Source organism: Vollenhovia emeryi, unplaced genomic scaffold (genome assembly GCF_000949405.1).
Source record: "Vollenhovia emeryi isolate VEMERY1.0 unplaced genomic scaffold, V.emery_V1.0 DF939239.1, whole genome shotgun sequence".
NCBI classification, from domain to species: Eukaryota; Metazoa; Arthropoda; class Insecta; order Hymenoptera; family Formicidae; genus Vollenhovia; species Vollenhovia emeryi.
Window position 1 is genome coordinate 172970 of NW_011967127.1, and position 19066 is coordinate 192035.

The window sequence follows — 19066 nt, forward strand, 5'->3', positions numbered from 1 at the left end:
CGTATATATTTTATAATTTGACTCTGTCTTATTCGGCGACGGTGACTGACTTAGGTTCGTTTCTTAACTTCTATCCGTTTTACTTATTAATTTACATTATTTTATAATTATGTTTGTTGTTGATTTGCAGCACCACTTGATAAGGACCCAAAAAATAGGGTCGAAACGTTGTAGCAAACTAATAAAGTAACTAGCCAATTGGGTTAACTATAAGTTTCTCGTCTCGATTTTTAATCATTACCAGTGACAATAAGCAAACTCTCCTTTCATAAACTGAAGCCTTCGAAATTCGATATTTCATATGCAAAATTGATTTAATATTATTAAAGCAGTATTCTTATGCATTCTAGTATACTTTTCCTCATTTGTTTTGTTACATCAAAAGAAGCTGAATTAATTGGAATCTATTTTATTTATTTTCGATCTTAATAATTTGACGGTCACAAAAGTATAAGAACATCTATTGAGTTATTTCGTCTCTTTACAAAATGGCGTGTCCAAGTTTGGACGGCATCATGGTATCCTCCACCCCACTTTGTAAGGGGTAAAGCCCCATTCCACAAAGCCACCCTTCACATAGGGTCAGCTTCCAATACTGAATTAAAAAATAACCTTAGGGTATGAGATAAAAATGTTTTTTAATTAAAAAATGTAAATAAAAAAGCTTTAGCTGTCTCTCCATCTGTTTCAAATGTGTGAGTCATGTGTTTATATTTTTACCTTAAATTAAAAGTATCTTCTACTCTTTCTTAAATATGGACTCTTAAATGTTTATCGCTCGCAAAAATGTGGGTACAAGTATACATATACCACATATGTATACATGTATGTAACCGTTCGCAGTATATTGCGTTTGGGTCTGTGGGTTTGCTAAGTAAGCTGAAATGCGGATTAATCATTCTTGCAGGAATACAAGATCAAAGGGAAAGTTTGATTCAAAGGGCCTTCTCGGGAAATTTCTGGAAAATTGTTTCACCATGTTTCGTAGTACCATCTACCAATTTTCATCGGAGACCAGTAATGCTCTTATCGTACACTGTTAACGCAAATCACGAGACACGGTAGTGTCTCGCGCCAAGTATAAGCGACTAAGTATAATATAACATACGTAGGTAAGAATTATTGGAACCGACAGATGGTACTAGTGGATTTGTAACGCGAAGTACAAACGTGCTGCTGGAAGAATCAAACGATAGAGGTGATCGCTGGTCTCGTTTCCTCTATTTAACGTCGTAGTTTGCGTTGCAGCTATTTTGTATTGCGTCTAATTGTGTGTTATAATTGAATTTTTAAAATTTTAACTTACATAATTAAAAACCGAACAGTCAAAGTTTTTATAATGTTTTAGGAAATATCTTAGAACGTCGAATATATTATATTGGTTTCACTAAATAATTTTTAAATAATCCAAATTAAAGAAAATTTCACGTGGCTAATAAATCTACGGTCTCAAATTATTTATATTTCTTGTGTGTTAAAAAAAGTTCATAATATGTAAGGCACGTTGCAGTTTCTCTTAATTATTTAGATATTTATATTAAAAAAAAACATTTTTATCTTCTCCCCCCAAGTATCTTTTCTACAAAAATAATGATAGCATCAAATGGCGCCAACTAAACTGAATATTTATACAAACTAGGTACTTAATTTTTTTATATTAAAATGTTATATCCAAACAATTGAGCATAAAATTTTATTGGAAGAAATAGAGAAAAATATATTATATTAATAATAATATTAAAAAGACAAATTTTTAATTCTTATTCAATAAAAATATAATGCAAACAAATTTAATACAAATAAATATTTGATTAAAAGATTGCCTTTTCTAATTTAATTGTGGGATACATATCGATCCTGATGCATGACATTATTGTTTATTAAAAAAACTTGGCGCTGCTAAACCACTAAAATATACAATCTAAACTTACAATTAATTCTATTCCCTAATTCGTAACCCATCGGTAATGTCAGTCACGTCAGCCGCGCCAGTGACGCTTGCGAGCGTCAGTGCGTCAGAAATATGAAAAGAATGTTTCCCCCCACCATTGCCTGGTTGACCAGGACGACGACGACGACGACGACAACAAAGACGTTTCTTAAAGTGAAGATAGCATCGTGTGTTTTACAACAATTCGGATTTTGCATTGCAATATCTCCATTCATGAGGCGCGTAAGAAAAACTAAAAACACCTTTATTATGTAAATCGAACTTTCGATTGAGCGCACTTAGGGCCAGTTTCACAAACATCGGTTAACTGTTAACTAGGGTTCAGTCTACCTATCTTTTTCCATCTTATTATTTAAGAAGAGACAGAGGATCAATTAACCTTCGGTTAGCAGTTAACCGATGTTTGTGAAACTATGGCCCTTAGAAGTTTATCGGATCAACCGTTGTTGAGATCCGAACATCTGAGGATCTGTCAACTCGCATACTCGCGTGAACTACACGGTCGGTCTCGCGCACGCGGTTCTAGCTACGCTTATACTTGGCTACAGATTAACTTTAATCTCGGTTTAAATTACTTCTTATCTTTTTCCACGTCGTCAAACTAGAAAAAGATATGAAGCAAGTTGAACCGAGATTAAAGTTAAACTGCGTTGGTAGAAATGGACATTGAAGTATTAAAATTTGAAAGAACACATTTTGGATATAAAGATTGTTGAATTTTCAAAATAATTATTTTATAGCAATAATAATATGTCATCTTAAATTACGTGACTTTCAAAAAATTTAATATAATAACTATATTCTAGATAAATAAAGCAGGATATTTTCTTATAAAATGTACGTACAATTAGTCATGATTAAAACAAATACAACAATTTGTATAATCTGTTTACGCGTTATTAGAAATTTTTATATTTATAGTTTCATTTTACATATTATAAAGGAATTTACTAAGTTGTATGTATGCAACTACGTAAGCTTTTAAAAAATGTAAGAAATATCTGTTGTATTTTTATTAATATAATGAAAACATTAAATAAGAATATGCAATTTGTAGTTAAATTTCTGATTGCAATTCATTTTCTTACATATTCCTCGTTTCCTTCACGTTTCATCTAAGAATATAAGAAAACGCAATATTTTCGGAACTTGTTAATCAAAGATGTATCTCTAATAATCTATAAAATCTTAAACAAGAACTGAAATTAATATAAATTCATGATTTACAGACTGGCAAAGATAATAAATTAACTTTAGACTAAAGTTAAATTTATATAAATTAGCAAATGTATCTATGTATCAAAGCCATTTTCCTAATTATAGCATTTCAATTATTTCTTTCCTCATAGTTTGCTAAAATTGTAAAATAATTTAAACTAATTCTTTCATAATTTTAAAGTTTTAAAAATTGTAATTTATGTTTTATTTTAAAGTATTAAAGTTTTAAATTTTTTAATTTGTGTTCTATTAATTACGTCATTGAGAAGCGTAATGTTACATTCCCCTCCCCATTGAACGTATTTCCTATATTAATCAGCATAAAAGATATGAGCAATAAAAAATATAGTCGTTCAGGATAAACAGGTTAAATTGAAAAAAAGATAAGCTACCAGAAACATTTGTGCTGTTCCTCAGTGTGACGTCAAGAAGCTAACCATCATCGACAATAATCCAACGAGCGACTCTCTCTCCTGCGACAGTCTTAATCCTACCTTCGCCAAACGAACACGTTCGTCGACACTCACGAAACCGCACGGTATACCCTGTCATTATATCAGCTTCACGGTCCATTGTCTAGAGTGTAGTGAGCTATTACTGACATCTTGATTCTCATAATCTGCCGATAACTCTTTGTCGTTACAACATATTGTCTTAGCACCAGAAATTCGGACATTGGTGATGTTATACGAAAATAGTTGATTTTCTGTCACGTAAGATTGTCAAAAGAAATCTTCTTGTAAAGTACTTTTTTGATAAATTATTTACAGTGTGTGCACAAAATATGAATGCGTGTGCAATTGCATCTCTGTAATTTTTTTGTTTATTAACTATTTTGATAAATAAACTTATAATAGTCAGTGAACACATGAAAATATATTTTTTTTATTACGTTTATTAAGTGACGGATATCGTATAAAAATCTTATTTCGTATTTCTGGTTGCATGACTTGTGATTTCTATAAATTTATTGCTTCGAGGATTCATAAATAAATGACGTAAGATGGTAAAAGTAAGATTCGGGAAATACCCGTCAAAAAGTACTATAAATTAGAAACAAGCGTTAATTTTTTATTTTAAAAGTATTATATATATTTACGGCAAATAATAACAGAGTCCTTTTAAGTTTCAAGATTAGAAGAGTATTTTTCCAGCGTACATTTCAGAGCTTTGACAGTTAAGAATCAGATTTTGAATACACATTTAATAATTCATATCTATCAATTTTTCTTACTTTAACTCATCACCGCTCGATATTATTCTATTATTTTAGTGATTTTCGATTATTTCTGAAGTTTATAACGCGGCATTTTCTGTTATACGTTGCTCTTTTTGTATATCATAAATCGTTTGGCATTGATCTTCAAATTTTTTTCTCTTTACATAATACTACTTTGCATTTACGACGTGAAAACCAGTTTCTTTAACTCGCGTCGTGGTTTAGTCGCGGCTAATAAAAAGTGATCAATCTCTTAAGCGTAATGTAGACGTACAATTTCACTTCCTCTGTAATCAGGTTATCGACTATAAATTAAATCTAATGTGAACGTAAACATTTTTACGTTGAAAGGTTTTTCAATTTTTTAATATTCTAAATATCGTGTATGTTGATCTATTCGTGTATATCTTCGAAGAATTACACTTTGTTTTAGTCAATGTAATGAAAATAAACGTACGTTAAAATTTGCCTTGTCAATGTAATAATTCAAAACAAAAATGCGCATATCGATTTACGGTTTACGGAATTACGGTTAAAATTATAATGTCAAGAGATACTTCTGCAATTGATTATTAAACAAATGTAGAGGCAATTATAATATAATTAATGTTATGTTAACAGCATTGCCTACAGAGATCGTCACGAAATCTCTCAATAATCCGAGGCTGTACGGCGTTTCAAGAGCGTTAAAAATGGGGGAATACCGAAATAACGTGTTGATCCAGCTAGGCTTCGTCTGCATCCTCGCGCTTAATGCGAATATTGTCTGTGGTAACGCGCCAATTGCAAAAACGCCGAATGGTACATTGTATGGCAGGACGATGTCCAGCCGACTTGGCAGAAATATTTACGCGTTCCTGGGAATTCCCTACGCTGCACCGCCAATCGGAGAACTCAGATTCAAGGTAAAATTATCCCGTTTTTTGCGAGACGCAAACGCGGAGTTAAGTGATTCCATGCTTGGATGGAATTCGATTAAACTGTGATCTGAATTTGCGGAATTTCTACTTTCTAGACGTGTATTTTTATATTACGTTTGTTACAACACGTAAGAAATGTTCCTGAAATGGCCAACGTATAAATCTGTAGATATATTTCTAAAAAATTCGAGGTAGATTTGTCGCGAGAGGAGATAAAACATTCGGTTAAAGTATTTCAACATGATAAACGTGCTGCTTAAGAATTTATTGGTGAAATACGACCCGTGTGCTTGCAACACACGTCGGAAAGATAAGTATGTATCGAGTATTTATTTTCACGGTTTAGAAGCGTTTGCACCGCGTGAGAGCCGATCACACCAGCTAGCTGGGTTACGGCCTACGATTAAAAAAATGACTGGAATTAGTATCCGGAGTTAATTAACTAAACCTGCCTGCTGTGTCCTTAATGATCCCTAATGGGCTACGCGTCTCGCGCAATCGCGCTTAAAAAGCGTCAGGGACTTTCGCGGCAATTAGTATGCAACGATCACGCGTCGTAATAACAAAATTTTCCTTCTCCTCCTGGGATTTACGTATCGCACGCTTTTTCCATGCAATTACGCGCCGCTGCGGCGGCTAACTGGAACGCCGGCATTCCGCTTTCCTAGGTCAATTTCGAATATTATTGCACATGACACACTTCGTGTTCGCGGAAGTAACAAAACTGCGTTACAATCCGATAAACGTGATAATTCTTTCCGAGCACGAACTCGCTGTAAAGAAAAGAGGCTCGGCGTCGGCAAATAGATACAGGATGCCACGAAATCGCACTTTATTGTCGCGTTTGTATTCGCGTGATGTTCCGGCATCGTGAATGCATTTTGTGCATCGCCTGGCGTTGCACGCGTTGCTAATATTATTGGAAATTGTATCTTAAAAAATATATAATGTGAATTTTTTATTCACATTTCATTCTTTGGAAAGAGTAACATATAGGAGGTAAGTGCAGTCATTTACTAAGTCTTTCACACGAAACTAATCGCATTCAGAAATTTTTTTAAAATCCTTCTGCAATTTTATGTGAAATAATTTGCTTTGTCGCGAGTAGACTCGATGTTAAATCGATTGAATATTTCCTGCATCAAAATACGGAATACCAAAAAGTCATCTTGTATTTAATTAATAAAAATAAAAGAGATTTAATATAACTAAAAGACAAAACAACGAAAACGTAATTGGTTTAATTACGATAATTGATAAAAGTGGTGAAAGACTGCTCTGCGAAGTTTATATATAGATTTTATAATATATTTCTTAATGTGTCAGGAAATCATGACGCGGAACTAATAATCGTTGGAATTCAATATTCGCAATTCAAGCGAGACGTATCACAGAAACCAATCGTATTTTGCTCGCATTAGATATTCCGCTAATCAATTGCTTTCGTCATTTAACGAGAGGAATGCTTCTTGCATTTTATTGGATGTCATATATCCAGCGACGCGTATAATATCATTTAATTTCATTAATTTCTAGTTCAGAGAGCTTGGCACGTGTCCTTAACATAAAATATGGAGCAAATTATAACGTATCGTAAACCAGTAACGAAAATAGAAGAAAATCGCGACACACGAAGCAATTGGTTTGTCACTTAATAATTATTCTTGCCCTGTGTGATTAGATGGAACGTTCATTTTCAAGCGTTTTAAAACATTTTAGCTTATCGATTATCACTGTTTAATTGCATTATTTACTGTTAAAGATTTTCGTTTCAAAGTATTTCAAAATATCAGCTCGTATACATTGCAGTTTTTAGTTCAAATTGAGTACTAAAATAGTGTTAAAATATAACTCGTATACATTGCAGTTTTTAGCTCAAATTGAGTACTAAAATAGTGTTATATTTTAACACTATTTTAGCACTGAGCTAAAAACTGCAATGTATACGAGCTGATATTTTGAAATACTTTGAAACGAAAATCTTTAAGAAATCTTTCATATTACTATCTCTCTGAGATCAATTAAAGTTTCTCAAGTTGCAGATGATTTCCATTTAACTACATAGGGCAAGCGCGAGTAATAATGAACAGATTCACTCACCAGTCGCTGCATCGTCGCCGTCATCCCGCAACCCGTCAACACATCCCTGTGTTGAGGCCAGTTTCCGAATTCACTTCAATGAACTTTTGCACTTCATCGTCGGGATATACATGTATTTCTACACGAAACACTCGCATTTTCCTCGGTACCCTAGACATAAGTATTTCACTTAATTACTTTAGGTTTAGGCTTTTATAATTATTTATCTCGAAGTAATTTTTACAACCGTAGCGATTGTAGCGTTAACTTATGCGATCATTGTCAAATATTACGTACATAACGACAAAAAATTACTGTATATTCAAGAATCGCCTATAACTAATAGCCCGATGTCAGTTTTAATCTACAAAACAACTATGAGCAGCGATCGCAGCTAACCAGCGAGAAATGACTCGTCGATCGATGTCGAGTCGACATCGACACCGTCAAATTGACGTCGTTCCGACATCGATCGACAAATCATTTTTCACTGGGTAACACAAAATAACGCGATCGCCGCCAATTATTTTATAAAAGAGGTTACCTAACTTCAATCAATTATAAAGTGATAGTTTTATTTCTATTCGTTTTTTTTATATATAAACTCGACTGTCCCTGGTCTTGTCTTTATGCATACTTTAATAATCGTGTGGAAAAATTTTGCAATTTTATAAAGCCAATTTGAAATTTAGTTAGAACTGAGAATAGAAACTTTCAGATACCAGTAACTTTTTTACTAGACCTCTGAACTGAGTGTTTTAAGTATGAAAATGTTCTGCTATGCGGTTCGCAACTTATCCTGGTATTGTTTTGTACATAAAAGCTAATAAAAAGAATTACAAGCGCAAAAACTATATTTGACTGTGTCGGTAAAAAAGTTGGCTGAAGGATCCTCTTAACGCTGGTTCAACAATAGACGCGGCAAGTCGCAAGTCGCACGAAATCGACCAATCACAGCCACTTATGAGAAGAATAATCGACCGTCATTGGCTAATTTCTTACGGCTTAAGGCTTACAGCTTGTAGACCAGGTCTACAATAGGTGTAGTAAGCCTTAAGCCGTAAAAGATTGGCCCATGGACGTAAGAATATATGGACGGAGTGTACGCTAGCGGGGGTCAAGCCAGAGCAGTGAGGGGAAAAGTAGTCATCACATATGGCGGCGACGCTACCACGAGGCGTCCTTAAGGCCTTCACATATAAAATTCCGTAAGGACGTAAAACGTAAGCGTAAGAAAATCAACAGATTGGATTTGCTACTGCTTGCGTTATTGCCTTACGTTCTCGACTGTGATTGGTCCATTTTCTTATGCTTACGGTTTACGTCCTTACGGAATTTTATGTGTGAAGGCCTTAACAATCACCTAGTCATCACATATGGCCGCCACCACGGTTTTACGGTGGCCGCCACCCAATTTCCCCTCACCGCGCTCGCTTGGGTCCCCTCGTCCTAAATCCTACATTACGCTCCGTCCATATATTCTTACGTCCATGGATTGGCCAATCACAGTCTGAAGTGAGGAGAATAATCGCTTGTGATCGATCAATTTCTTACGGCTTAAGGCTGATGGCAGAGAACAATCCGTAAATGCTTAAGATTGTCTCAGTAGACGTAGGGCAAGGCAGAGAGAAACGTAAGTCGTATACAATTTCTTTCAGCCTTTCACGGCTTACTACACCTATTGTAGACCCGGCCTAACGTCGCGTTATATAACGATCGCGTCTAACGTCGGCGCGGTTAGACGCGATCGACGCGAAGATTGGGTGCTGGAGATACGCACACGAGAGAGAAGGCACGTACGTACGTGTGCTCGGCGCGGCGTTGACTGGCTCTTTCCTCGCGCGCGAATCCACCCCGATCTACGGCCGCGTCTTCGTTTCGATTGTTAGTGACATTGTCGGTTGTCAAATAGGTCGCAGAGACTAGAGAACTGTTTCCGCGGTTCCGAATTTGCACCACGCCGGTCGAGCATCGGTCACGTCGTACCGCGCGAGTGAAATATGGCCGCCGCGCCGCCTCTTGCCGTCGAATGCGCCGCGGATGCTCGCGTGTCGAATATAACGCGGCCGAGACTTTACGACAATCGCCACCGCCAACCATTAACGAATACTTTACACGATATTCGTGTGGATGCTCGAGTCGCCGAGCTCGGCTCAATTGTTACGCGGAAATCGCGGGAATTGGCGAAACTATCGGCGCCTCGTCGATGCCTTCCCAGCGAGAAATAACTCGTCGACCGATGTCGAATCGACTGGGTCGCGCTACGCCACGCGCGTTTTCGCGTATCTTCCCGCGATGCTTCCCGATAATTCGCTCCCGACCGGCGTTTTCCCCTCGACGCTCCCGATATACGTGCTCGCGGTTTTTCTCACGCAACGCGAGACGGGCCGGGGGGTCGTCGCGCGACGCGACCTGCGCGAGATACGCGTCGCGAGGGGTTTTTGACGACTTTGGTCGTGCCCGATCGCTCGTCACCGGCGCGTCGTCGTGCCCGGAAAGAGACCGTTTACTGTGCTGGTCGACGCGATACTCACAAAATTCCGCGGAGCGACGACGGGCATCCCGCTGGCTCGTCCATTTTCGACAGTGGCGTCGTTCCGCCGGTTCCGCGCGCGCTGCGCCGTGGAAATGAAACGACTGGCGGGAACGACGGAACCGAACCGCGCTCGAATCGTCCCTTCATTACCGACGTATTGCACATTCGGCGCCTTCTTTAATTTGTAATTAACTTTTATAATTTCTAGAAGCTTGACTGCGTGGTTTTATGCTATTAGCAATGAAATAACGTTGATCAATTGGACTAATTGGAATTGTATAAGTTCATTCCTGGATTGATAATTGCCGCTTATCGACTTAGCTTATCCGCTGCTGTTCGCGCAAGCGGAACTTTCGAATGTTGCAATTACTATACTTTTAGTTTTTTAGTAATCTTGACAATTCAATTGTGTTTTGTATGCTCTTAATTTTTTAATAACTTTTATCGAAACATTTTTAGACGAAGCCCCGGCTTTTATAAAACGTTGGTTTTTCAAGAAAGATTTTCTCAAGTGAAAATTGTTAACGATAAAAGTATTTACTCTTGAGAAAATGCAAATACCATCACACAATTGCTGCTTCCCTCTGCAGATTTGTCGATAAATCATTTAATATCTGCTTAATAAAACGCATTTCCGGAAATTCGTTATATCTCTCGACTACACATTGTCTAAAGCCCTGTTTACACACGTAAATAATGTGGCGTTTATAAATAACGGCAGTTACTGGCGCCAGAAAATCAACAGTTAAAATACTTCAACTTTTAGCAGTACTGGCGCCAGGTCTGAAGAAAGTTTACTAATCTCAAGTTTAGTAAATTTTACTCTAATTGATCAAATTTCAATCTAATCTCAATCTCAATCCGTAGTCTGCTACGGGCTTTAGGCCAGGTATAAAGTTTAAGGTTATATGTTCGTAGCTTACAGTCTCAATTGACATTTTGACACGACATTTTCTAGACCCAATAAATGTCAGATTGTCAGTCAGTCGACGCCACTAATCATCGCATGTGTAAACGGGGCTGAACCAGACTGCACTCATTTGCATCGCGCTTCTTTTACATCGTCGATCTGTCCTTTCGCTTAGATAAAGCGAGCCAATTTTGCAAATATGCGCCTCAATAGCTCAAAGTCGTCGCGAGTTAAATTACGCGAAATTAATTGCACGGTATGTTTTCTTCAAAGCCACCGCAACCTCCGACCTGGAACGAGGCCCTAGACGCTACGACAAACGCCGAGATATGCACGCAACGGAACGTTTACGTCTATCAGAAGGAGATTGTCGGCAGCGAGGATTGTCTTTACCTGAACGTCTATACGCCATGTGTACAATGCACCGAAGAACAGCCGAGTTCTGGTCCGCAACAACGGCCGTGGAAGGCCTTTACTCGATTCCCGGTCATGGTTTGGTTCCACGGTGGCGGATGGCTCACTGGGGCCGGCCACTCTGAATATTACGGGCCCAAGTTTCTGCTGGACCACGACCTCGTCCTCGTCACCGTCAACTTTCGGTAATAAAGCTTGACTGACAATTTAAGCCTGATAGTAAATGTTTTGATTCTCTACAAGTCTTGTTTTTTTTATACGCGGAGACGCAGCTTTATTTTTCACATTATCAATGTTACAAGTGTTATTTAACTGTAAAAGAGTTGCGATATTTACGACAATAAATCGCAGAGCCGGTTCTAAGCTAACCGAGGCTGGGTGCAAGCAAAAAACGAATTTGGTTACTTGATTAGCGCGGGAGAGCAGGACTGATCAAATCGCAAAGCCGATCAAAGTGCGACGCACCGGTTGCACGCGTCTAACGCCGGCCTTGATAAATCGGTGTCGGTAACGAAAGAGAAACTGGTGTTGTAGTTGCATAACGATATATAAATTTCTCACGTCAGACTAGGACCGTTGGGCTTCTTGAGCACGGAGGATCTGGAATGTCCTGGAAATTTAGGATTAAAGGATCAACTGCAAGCTTTGCGATGGGTGCACGAGAATATCGTTTACTTTAGCGGCGATCCGAATAGAGTGACTCTTTTCGGCGAGAGCGCAGGTGGTGCAAGTGTTCACTATCATATGGTCAGCCCTCTTTCAACAGGTAAAGTTTGAGCGATATTATTAAATTCTTTTAAATGAATTACGTTAACGCAATATATTTGGAAACATAGATGTGTAAGATAATACTATGCTGAAAAATGTAAGTATTATAAAATGTAATAAAATAAATATTATAAGTGTTAAAGATCTCTTTTGCAGTGAAAAATTAGAAAGAAGGTACGAATGAAAGTGCTGCTTATCTGAAATAAGTAAATTTTAAAGAATACATTATTATATTTCTTATTACTGCACCAGAAACGCGCCAGTTAATATGATTTGCACCATTTGTATTCGTCTCGGGAAAACGGATCGATTATTACGAAATTTTTCCTTGATACGAGATGTGTAGCAGGTGCTGGAATGTTAATGTACGTTTTACTAAAAAATCTTTACGACTCATCGGGTGTTAGTAATATAACGACTCCGTCATTAAGTGATACATAATCGATCGCATGCATAACACTTTGCACACGCGCATGCATAATATCAGTTGCAATTTACATCACAACTCATAAACGCAACGCGAATTTTCAATCAGTATACGAAGAAACACGTTTCACAATATCATATCTTCTTCCTGGAAGTAGTTAATAGTGTTAATGAGTCATCAAAGTTGAACTGCAAATCCGAAGCTCGACGAATCGATTTCGAGATCAGCTAATATTTAGCATTTTGCATTACCGGAAAAAATATCTAATCTGTTATTTAAAATGCTCCGACGCTCCGCGTGTATTGTTTGTATTATTAATGAAGCAATCGGACATTAGTAACGCGTTCTTTTGCAGCATCATGCTTTAATTGGCATAACTCGTTTTGACGACCGGGAAATGTTTACGTTTTTTCTCAATCACGCAGGACTGTTCCATCGCGGTATTTCGCAGAGTGGCACCTTCTACAACCCGTGGACTTTAACGTCGCCGGGAGTTGCCAAAAGAAGAGCCATGTTCTTGGGCAAGAATTTAGGGTGTAGCACCGAAAAATCCAAGGATCTCATTGAATGTCTACGAACAAAGAGCGCAGAAGAGATTATTGGCACTGACAATCTTTTCAAGGTAATTACATTAAAATTAATTTATCTGCCATCAGTAGATACGTAAATAGCAAACTTGGCGAGTTCGCAATCACGATTAATTGAAGGCATTTTGCAATAGTGAAATAGTTGCTGCTATTCGATCCGAATACTTTAATGATTTCAAATGTTGTCAATTAAATGATTTTTTTTCACGTGCCATGTGCGCATTTCTTATGTATTTCGTTACTTATCTGCAATATTTCGACATCTATCTGCACAGATCCGTTTCGCTGTCAATCAGTGCTCGCTCGGTCGTACACCGATGTGAAAACGTTATTCATCGCGTTAAATCGCGTGAAATTAATAAATTTGCGTGAAAGTTGTCTCGGTATATCCGAGATATATTTATATGCATAATTTATGTATATAGGTCACTTATCATCTCTGATGTAATCTCGGTTGTGCTTAAAAGGCTTCACGCCTGGTTTGCAGTACTCACGTTTTACATTAACTCCTTACTCAAAATGTTTCCAATGCATTCATGCGCGGTTAAAGGTGCAACTGCAAGATAAGCTCTGTATCTGTGCGTGCATCAGTCCCAGAAATTATATGTGCTGACATGTAGACACTTGATCGATACGGGTGCATGTAAATTATCCATGGACGGTCACGCAACAGTCTCGCATCGCTTACCACTTTAGAATAGGTGTGTCTTAATGTAAAATTAAAGCGAAGTTAAAAGCTGATCATTAACAAATAAAATTCTCTCATCTTTGCTATTTTAGTTTTCCTAATAATCAAATTGCTCGCCAGATTTCTTAATTACGGTAGAACTTTTGATACAAACATCCTTCTGATAATGAGAGTAATATTTCGATTATTGAGAATTTGTATGGATACTTTTAAGATGTGTTACTTTTCGAAGATAAAGATATCGGATTGATATAATGGATAAATATTTATCAGGGTTCTGATAATACGAGAAAAACCAGTTTGGCGAATACGCGCGTGCACATTTGTACGTGCCGATTGCATGCTTTCCGCGCGTGTAATTGATATTCACGTCTGTGTATCACGCATCTCCATCAGCTGATATTGAAATAGAAAAGCGAGCAGCAAGACGCATGTATGACAAGCATGACTTCTCTATCGTAGCAACCGATTAAGAAGATTTCGAATGCTTTTATTCTGTTTTTTTTAAATTTGTAATACTTGAACTCGCTGTTTTATTTTGTATTTTTGGAGATGTTACGTCTCTATATTTTTTTTATGTTTGTTATTCAATAAACCAACCTACTCTTGTTTCTCCACGAGGTGTATTTGTTATCGATGTAATCCCATGTTTTCTATAGTTTAATTAATTTATTGTGTTCTCGTAGAAATTTGGTTACTGTCCGATGATACCATTCCGACCGGTAATTGAACCCGAGCACCCAGGTGCTTTCCTGACGGAGGATCCTCTAATTTCCGTACGAGAAGGCCGCCTTCTCGATATACCCTGGATGACGGGGGTTACTTCTGATGAAGGAGCTCTGAAAGTAGCAGGTAGGGGTAACATGCTTGAATTCAATTTGGGTAGCATGAAACAAATTTATATACAATAATAACTTTAATTTAATACCGACTGTTAAAAGTTCCGCTAGAAAAATTTGTTTTAAAAATGTCTATCAATTTCTTATAAAGTGATTTTTAGAAATCTCAAAAATCCTTCAATGAGGAATTTCAGATTTAATAATTTTCTGTAAATTATATAAGCAAATAAAATGTCAGTCAAGAGAATATTTATGACACTTTTCAGGTATTTACGGACGGGAGAACAGTGTGGAGGAATTGGAGAATAATTTTAACGAAATTGCGCCTATAAGCTTATTTTACGACGAGAGATATAACGTCACGAATAAGAATTTGCAAAATGAAATAAGCAGCTCCATTCGAAATTTTTATTTCGGCCATGACTCTATCAATTCCACGGAGGATTCCAGATTCAAAGTTGTCGACGTGAGTTCAAGGAGTTATATAATTTAAAACATTAATATCTAAATATAATTATATATTTTAATTTAACTTAATGTGGCAGCATTGCTTTTATGTACCTACGAAAAATTAATGTAACAAAATGAAGTTAATGTTTCAATGATGTGATTTTACAGATGTATAGTGACTCATGGTTTAACCACGGTACTTACGAAGCTGTGCAAGATTTTATTGTAAACCAAACTTCACCAGTCTTTTATTATTATTTCGCGTACAGAGGAAGTGCGTCCTTCACTTCGATATTTGGTGATCCCGTAAAAAATTATGGAGTATCGCACGCAGATGATTTGCAATATTTGTTCCCCGTGGGTGAACAATTGTTTCCGGACACGCCATTGTCTGAGAAAGATAAAGAAATGATCAGTCTCATGACTTATCTTTGGTATAATTTTGCAAATTCCGGGTAAGTAGTAATGTTTAAGTGATAGCGAATGTAAGAAAGTATAGTTAAATCCATAAAAAAATGTTGAAAATTTGCATCATAATAAGATTTAAGTATAATTAATAATAGAATGGTAAGCGTAAAATTAGATTAGCTATTTAATTATTGGATTAACTTTGATTCAACGATTTTTGTTAGACCGCATGTTTTACATTATTTGTATTTCCGCGACTAGACCGGTCCTCTCCTTTCGATAAAACAAAGCCACGAAATATTCTCTAGTAGTACATAAATAAATATTATTTCAGAAATCCTACGCCAAAAGTGACAAATATAGTTCCATTGAAATGGAAGCCCGTGAAAACAGACGACGCACTGGAATACCTGCGCATAGAAAGCTCAACGAAAATTGCTATGGATCATAATCTTCTGTGGCAAAGAATGACTTTTTGGGATTCCTTAACACGCCAGTTGAAATCCCATGGCAATACTTTTAGACATTTGAGGGATGAATTGTAATTTGTATGTCTGTAATTTGCGCATAAGTCAAAGGTAAAGATTGCGGTGTAGGTAACTGCGAGTATATTAAAATGCTGAAATTTTAAGAAATTGTTTTTTTATACATTTTATAGAGCGTATTTGATGTTAGTGGTTCTAAAAACTTTTTAGATTATACACATTATGTAATTTATAATATAATATATTATAATCAACATTGTAATATAAGTAAAAGCATAATATATATGAATCTATGTATTACGCAAAATGTAGTACCAAATAACACAAAAACGCTACAAGATTATGTGATTTGTAATAATTGTTTCGGTGTTTGAAGTAAGAAGTTTTTTATACAGTTCAGTTAAGAGTATATTTTTATCTTGCGGTTAGAAGTGGATTTAATAATAAAGATTACGGTAATATTATACAAGCTATGGAGTGACCTTCGAGTCAGAATTTCACCGATTTCTCTTTACCTTTCCACATTACGAAATTCTTCTACGTAATTTCGTATAGCAATCTTTATCGGTTATTTACTTTAATATGAAACATCACTAACTTGGCAAGACTTTCCAACATGATTTTACCGTTCGTTCTTTTTCCGCGCGTTTTTCAACGCATACGAGAAAAATTGGAATTTATTGATTAGGATGCAAAAAAGTCATAATTATATTAAAAACATTTGGTGAAACTTGATTTTACATTTCGCTTACGAATTAAACGATACATTTATTAAACTTTAACGAACGTGAAGGAATAATTATTAAATAAGACCCTGCGCACAATAGAGGAAATTGGAAATAGGAATATATTATGTATATTAAATATTAGAACAGATAAAAAAAGAACTCACTTCAAACTGTGAATTGACAGAAGAAATTTCGAGACGAAACGTAATTTAGACTATCCATTGCCAATGATAAAATTGTTGTTACGAACGGAACAAGACTCGAGAGTTTTAATGTGCAGTTAAAAGTATCGTCATGAATGAGGAAAAGAAGAACGAATTAATTGGGATGGAAGCGAGGATGTATGCGCCTTTGGAGTGGGACTCACCGGCGATATGCAAAATACAGGATCTCAAGGAAGCGCAGTACGAGGAAGCTCTACGTCTGATAAAAGTTCGGAAAAGCCTAGAGGGAACAGCGCGCCCATGTTGATTAGTTGAACGGCAATTAATTACAAGCCTTGATCTTGCGAAAACGCGTTAATGACGTTTATTTCGACTTTTCCTTGTTCCGTGTTTTCCTATTCCTCTCATTTGCAAAATGTTTTTCCCGATGAAATCCGGCTAGAAAAATCACGCACATCTCATTTATCGTCCGCGTGCTATCGTCACGCGATCGTAACGTGACCACTCAAGCTCGATCGGGGAAACTATTTCGGGGAACTCTCGTCAGATATCAAATGGATTTGTCATTTCATTCCAGCTCATCGGCTCATTTTCTAGCAATAATTGATCAAAATCATAGAATAATAGATTTCCAATCGTTTCCCACGAATGTTGTATACAAATCAAGGTTATCGACTTTTTCGTAGCATCATTTTTTCCGGGAGGAGCCGATGTGCAGAGCAGTCGCCTTGCTGGAAGATCAGACATCCGTCGGCGCGTACCTAAATCTTATTAGAATGTGGATGAAAGACACCATCAGTTTGGTCGCGCACAGTCTGGCATCGGGACGAGTCGTTGGAGTTGCCGTTACGCGAATCAACAGCAATTCGGACAAAAGCGACACGTATAATCGAGTACAAGTGCGTGCGCGATCTCGAGGGCTCGACGTAACGATAATAGCGAGCTATTGAGGCTTCCGACATGTGCTCGAATGCTGCCATTACATTATACAGAGATTTTCTTTTTATATATGCAAACGGGAAACCTGGACGCAGCATTCGGGCAGGTCGATCTTTATATTAAAACATCTCAATATATCTAGACATAATTGTAGTGAAAATAATATTTCCTAATATTAATAAATAACAATCTCGAGATCGTGCTTAATCTTTAAATTTTAACGAAAGATTTTTTTTTAAATTAATGTGTAAAACTACTAGAGCAAATCTTATACTCAAGACCATCTTGAATGTATCTAAAGTTGCTGTATGGAGCATTTTATTGGCTACGGAGTGTCTAAAGATGATCTTACGACGGTCTTGGATATAAGATCTGACTATGAATACCGGCCTAAGAGTCAAGACGATTTTACATAAGAAATAAAATCGAAATATGAGTACTGTCTTGAGATAAGTCCCAAGATACTCTATATAAATTATGCAACGCAAAGGAAGTGTTTGGTTGGTTCAGAATTTCGAGGGAGACGCCTTGGAGAAGATCATGGGCCTGATAAACGCTCTGATAAAACGGGCGAACGTGCACGGGACGCTCGGCTGCGACGCGTATCTCAGAGTTCACGTTCTCTGCGTCCATCCGTCCCATCAGCAGAGAGGCGTCGGCGCGGCCTTGCTGAGGGCCTGCGTCCAAGTCGCGTCCACGCTGGGCATGCCGGCCATCGGCGGCGTCTTCACGTCGGGCCCGAGCCAGTCGCTGGCCCTGAAACTGGGCCTCCGTCTCGTCGCGGAGATCCGCTACAGCCGCTGGATCGTCGACGACAGAGTCGTGTTCGACGATTCCGGCAAGGGGAATTACTCGGCCGCTTTAATGGGAACGCAAATACCTCGCGAGGAGTCGCGCGACGTGCTCGGAGACGGGAAGTAATGCTCGCGGCCGCCTACCGTGCGTTGATATGTTAATACCGCGTACTGGTATTGGAGCCAGCGGATCACGATAGTTGCGTTTCCAGCCATAAGTAATTCATTGCACGAGTTTCCTTGCGAAGATAAAATAGAACATTCAATCGTTCGCGCTTTGAAAGATACACTAATTTAAAAATGCATTGTTGTACCAATAAAACTGATACACATTTCCAAGGCCTCACTATATAATAGCACTATATGTTAATTTCAGGGTCGATCTACGATTTTCTGGCTTATGCTATGATTTTTCAAGTGCCCTTCTTATATTTCCCCAACCAGTAACCTTCGATGATCAAAAATAATTAAAAAAAAGTCCATAATAACAAAAAGTACATTTAAATCATTTCTATACTAAATTCAGGAGGTCCCTTATGCCC

General features: G+C 37.4%; 2 protein-coding genes across 2 annotated transcripts; both read left to right on the forward strand.

The window, feature by feature from the left end:
• Positions 1-3560: 3560 nt before the first annotated feature.
• Positions 3561-16368, forward strand: LOC105560181 (esterase E4). The gene is made up of 9 exons (XM_012009058.1): positions 3561-3707; positions 5010-5293; positions 11107-11432; positions 11814-12013; positions 12868-13064; positions 14404-14569; positions 14823-15022; positions 15175-15461; positions 15749-16368. Exons 2-9 carry the CDS (start codon positions 5081-5083, stop codon positions 15957-15959), a joined length of 1800 nt encoding a protein of 599 aa, XP_011864448.1. The 5' UTR covers positions 3561-3707; positions 5010-5080; the 3' UTR covers positions 15960-16368.
• A 553-nt stretch (positions 16369-16921) lies between these two features.
• Positions 16922-18969, forward strand: LOC105560190. Its single transcript, XM_012009075.1, has 3 exons — positions 16922-17059; positions 17478-17690; positions 18241-18969. The coding sequence occupies exons 1-3, from the start codon at positions 16922-16924 to the stop codon at positions 18649-18651; spliced, it is 762 nt and encodes a 253-aa protein (XP_011864465.1). The 3' UTR covers positions 18652-18969.
• The last annotated feature ends 97 nt before the right edge of the window (positions 18970-19066 follow it).

Coding starts and splice junctions, on each gene's coding strand:
- LOC105560190 (XM_012009075.1), top strand. CDS start 16,922: ATGAATGAGGAAAAGAAGAACGAATTAATTGGGATGGAAGCGAGGATG. Junction 17,060..17,477: donor AAGCTCTACGTCTGATAAAA/GTTCGGAAAAGC, acceptor ACTTTTTCGTAG/CATCATTTTTTCCGGGAGGA. Junction 17,691..18,240: donor ACACGTATAATCGAGTACAA/GTGCGTGCGCGA, acceptor TGGTTGGTTCAG/AATTTCGAGGGAGACGCCTT.
- LOC105560181 (XM_012009058.1), top strand. CDS start 5,081: ATGGGGGAATACCGAAATAACGTGTTGATCCAGCTAGGCTTCGTCTGC. Junction 12,014..12,867: donor GGTCAGCCCTCTTTCAACAG/GTAAAGTTTGAG, acceptor TCAATCACGCAG/GACTGTTCCATCGCGGTATT. Junction 13,065..14,403: donor GCACTGACAATCTTTTCAAG/GTAATTACATTA, acceptor GTGTTCTCGTAG/AAATTTGGTTACTGTCCGAT.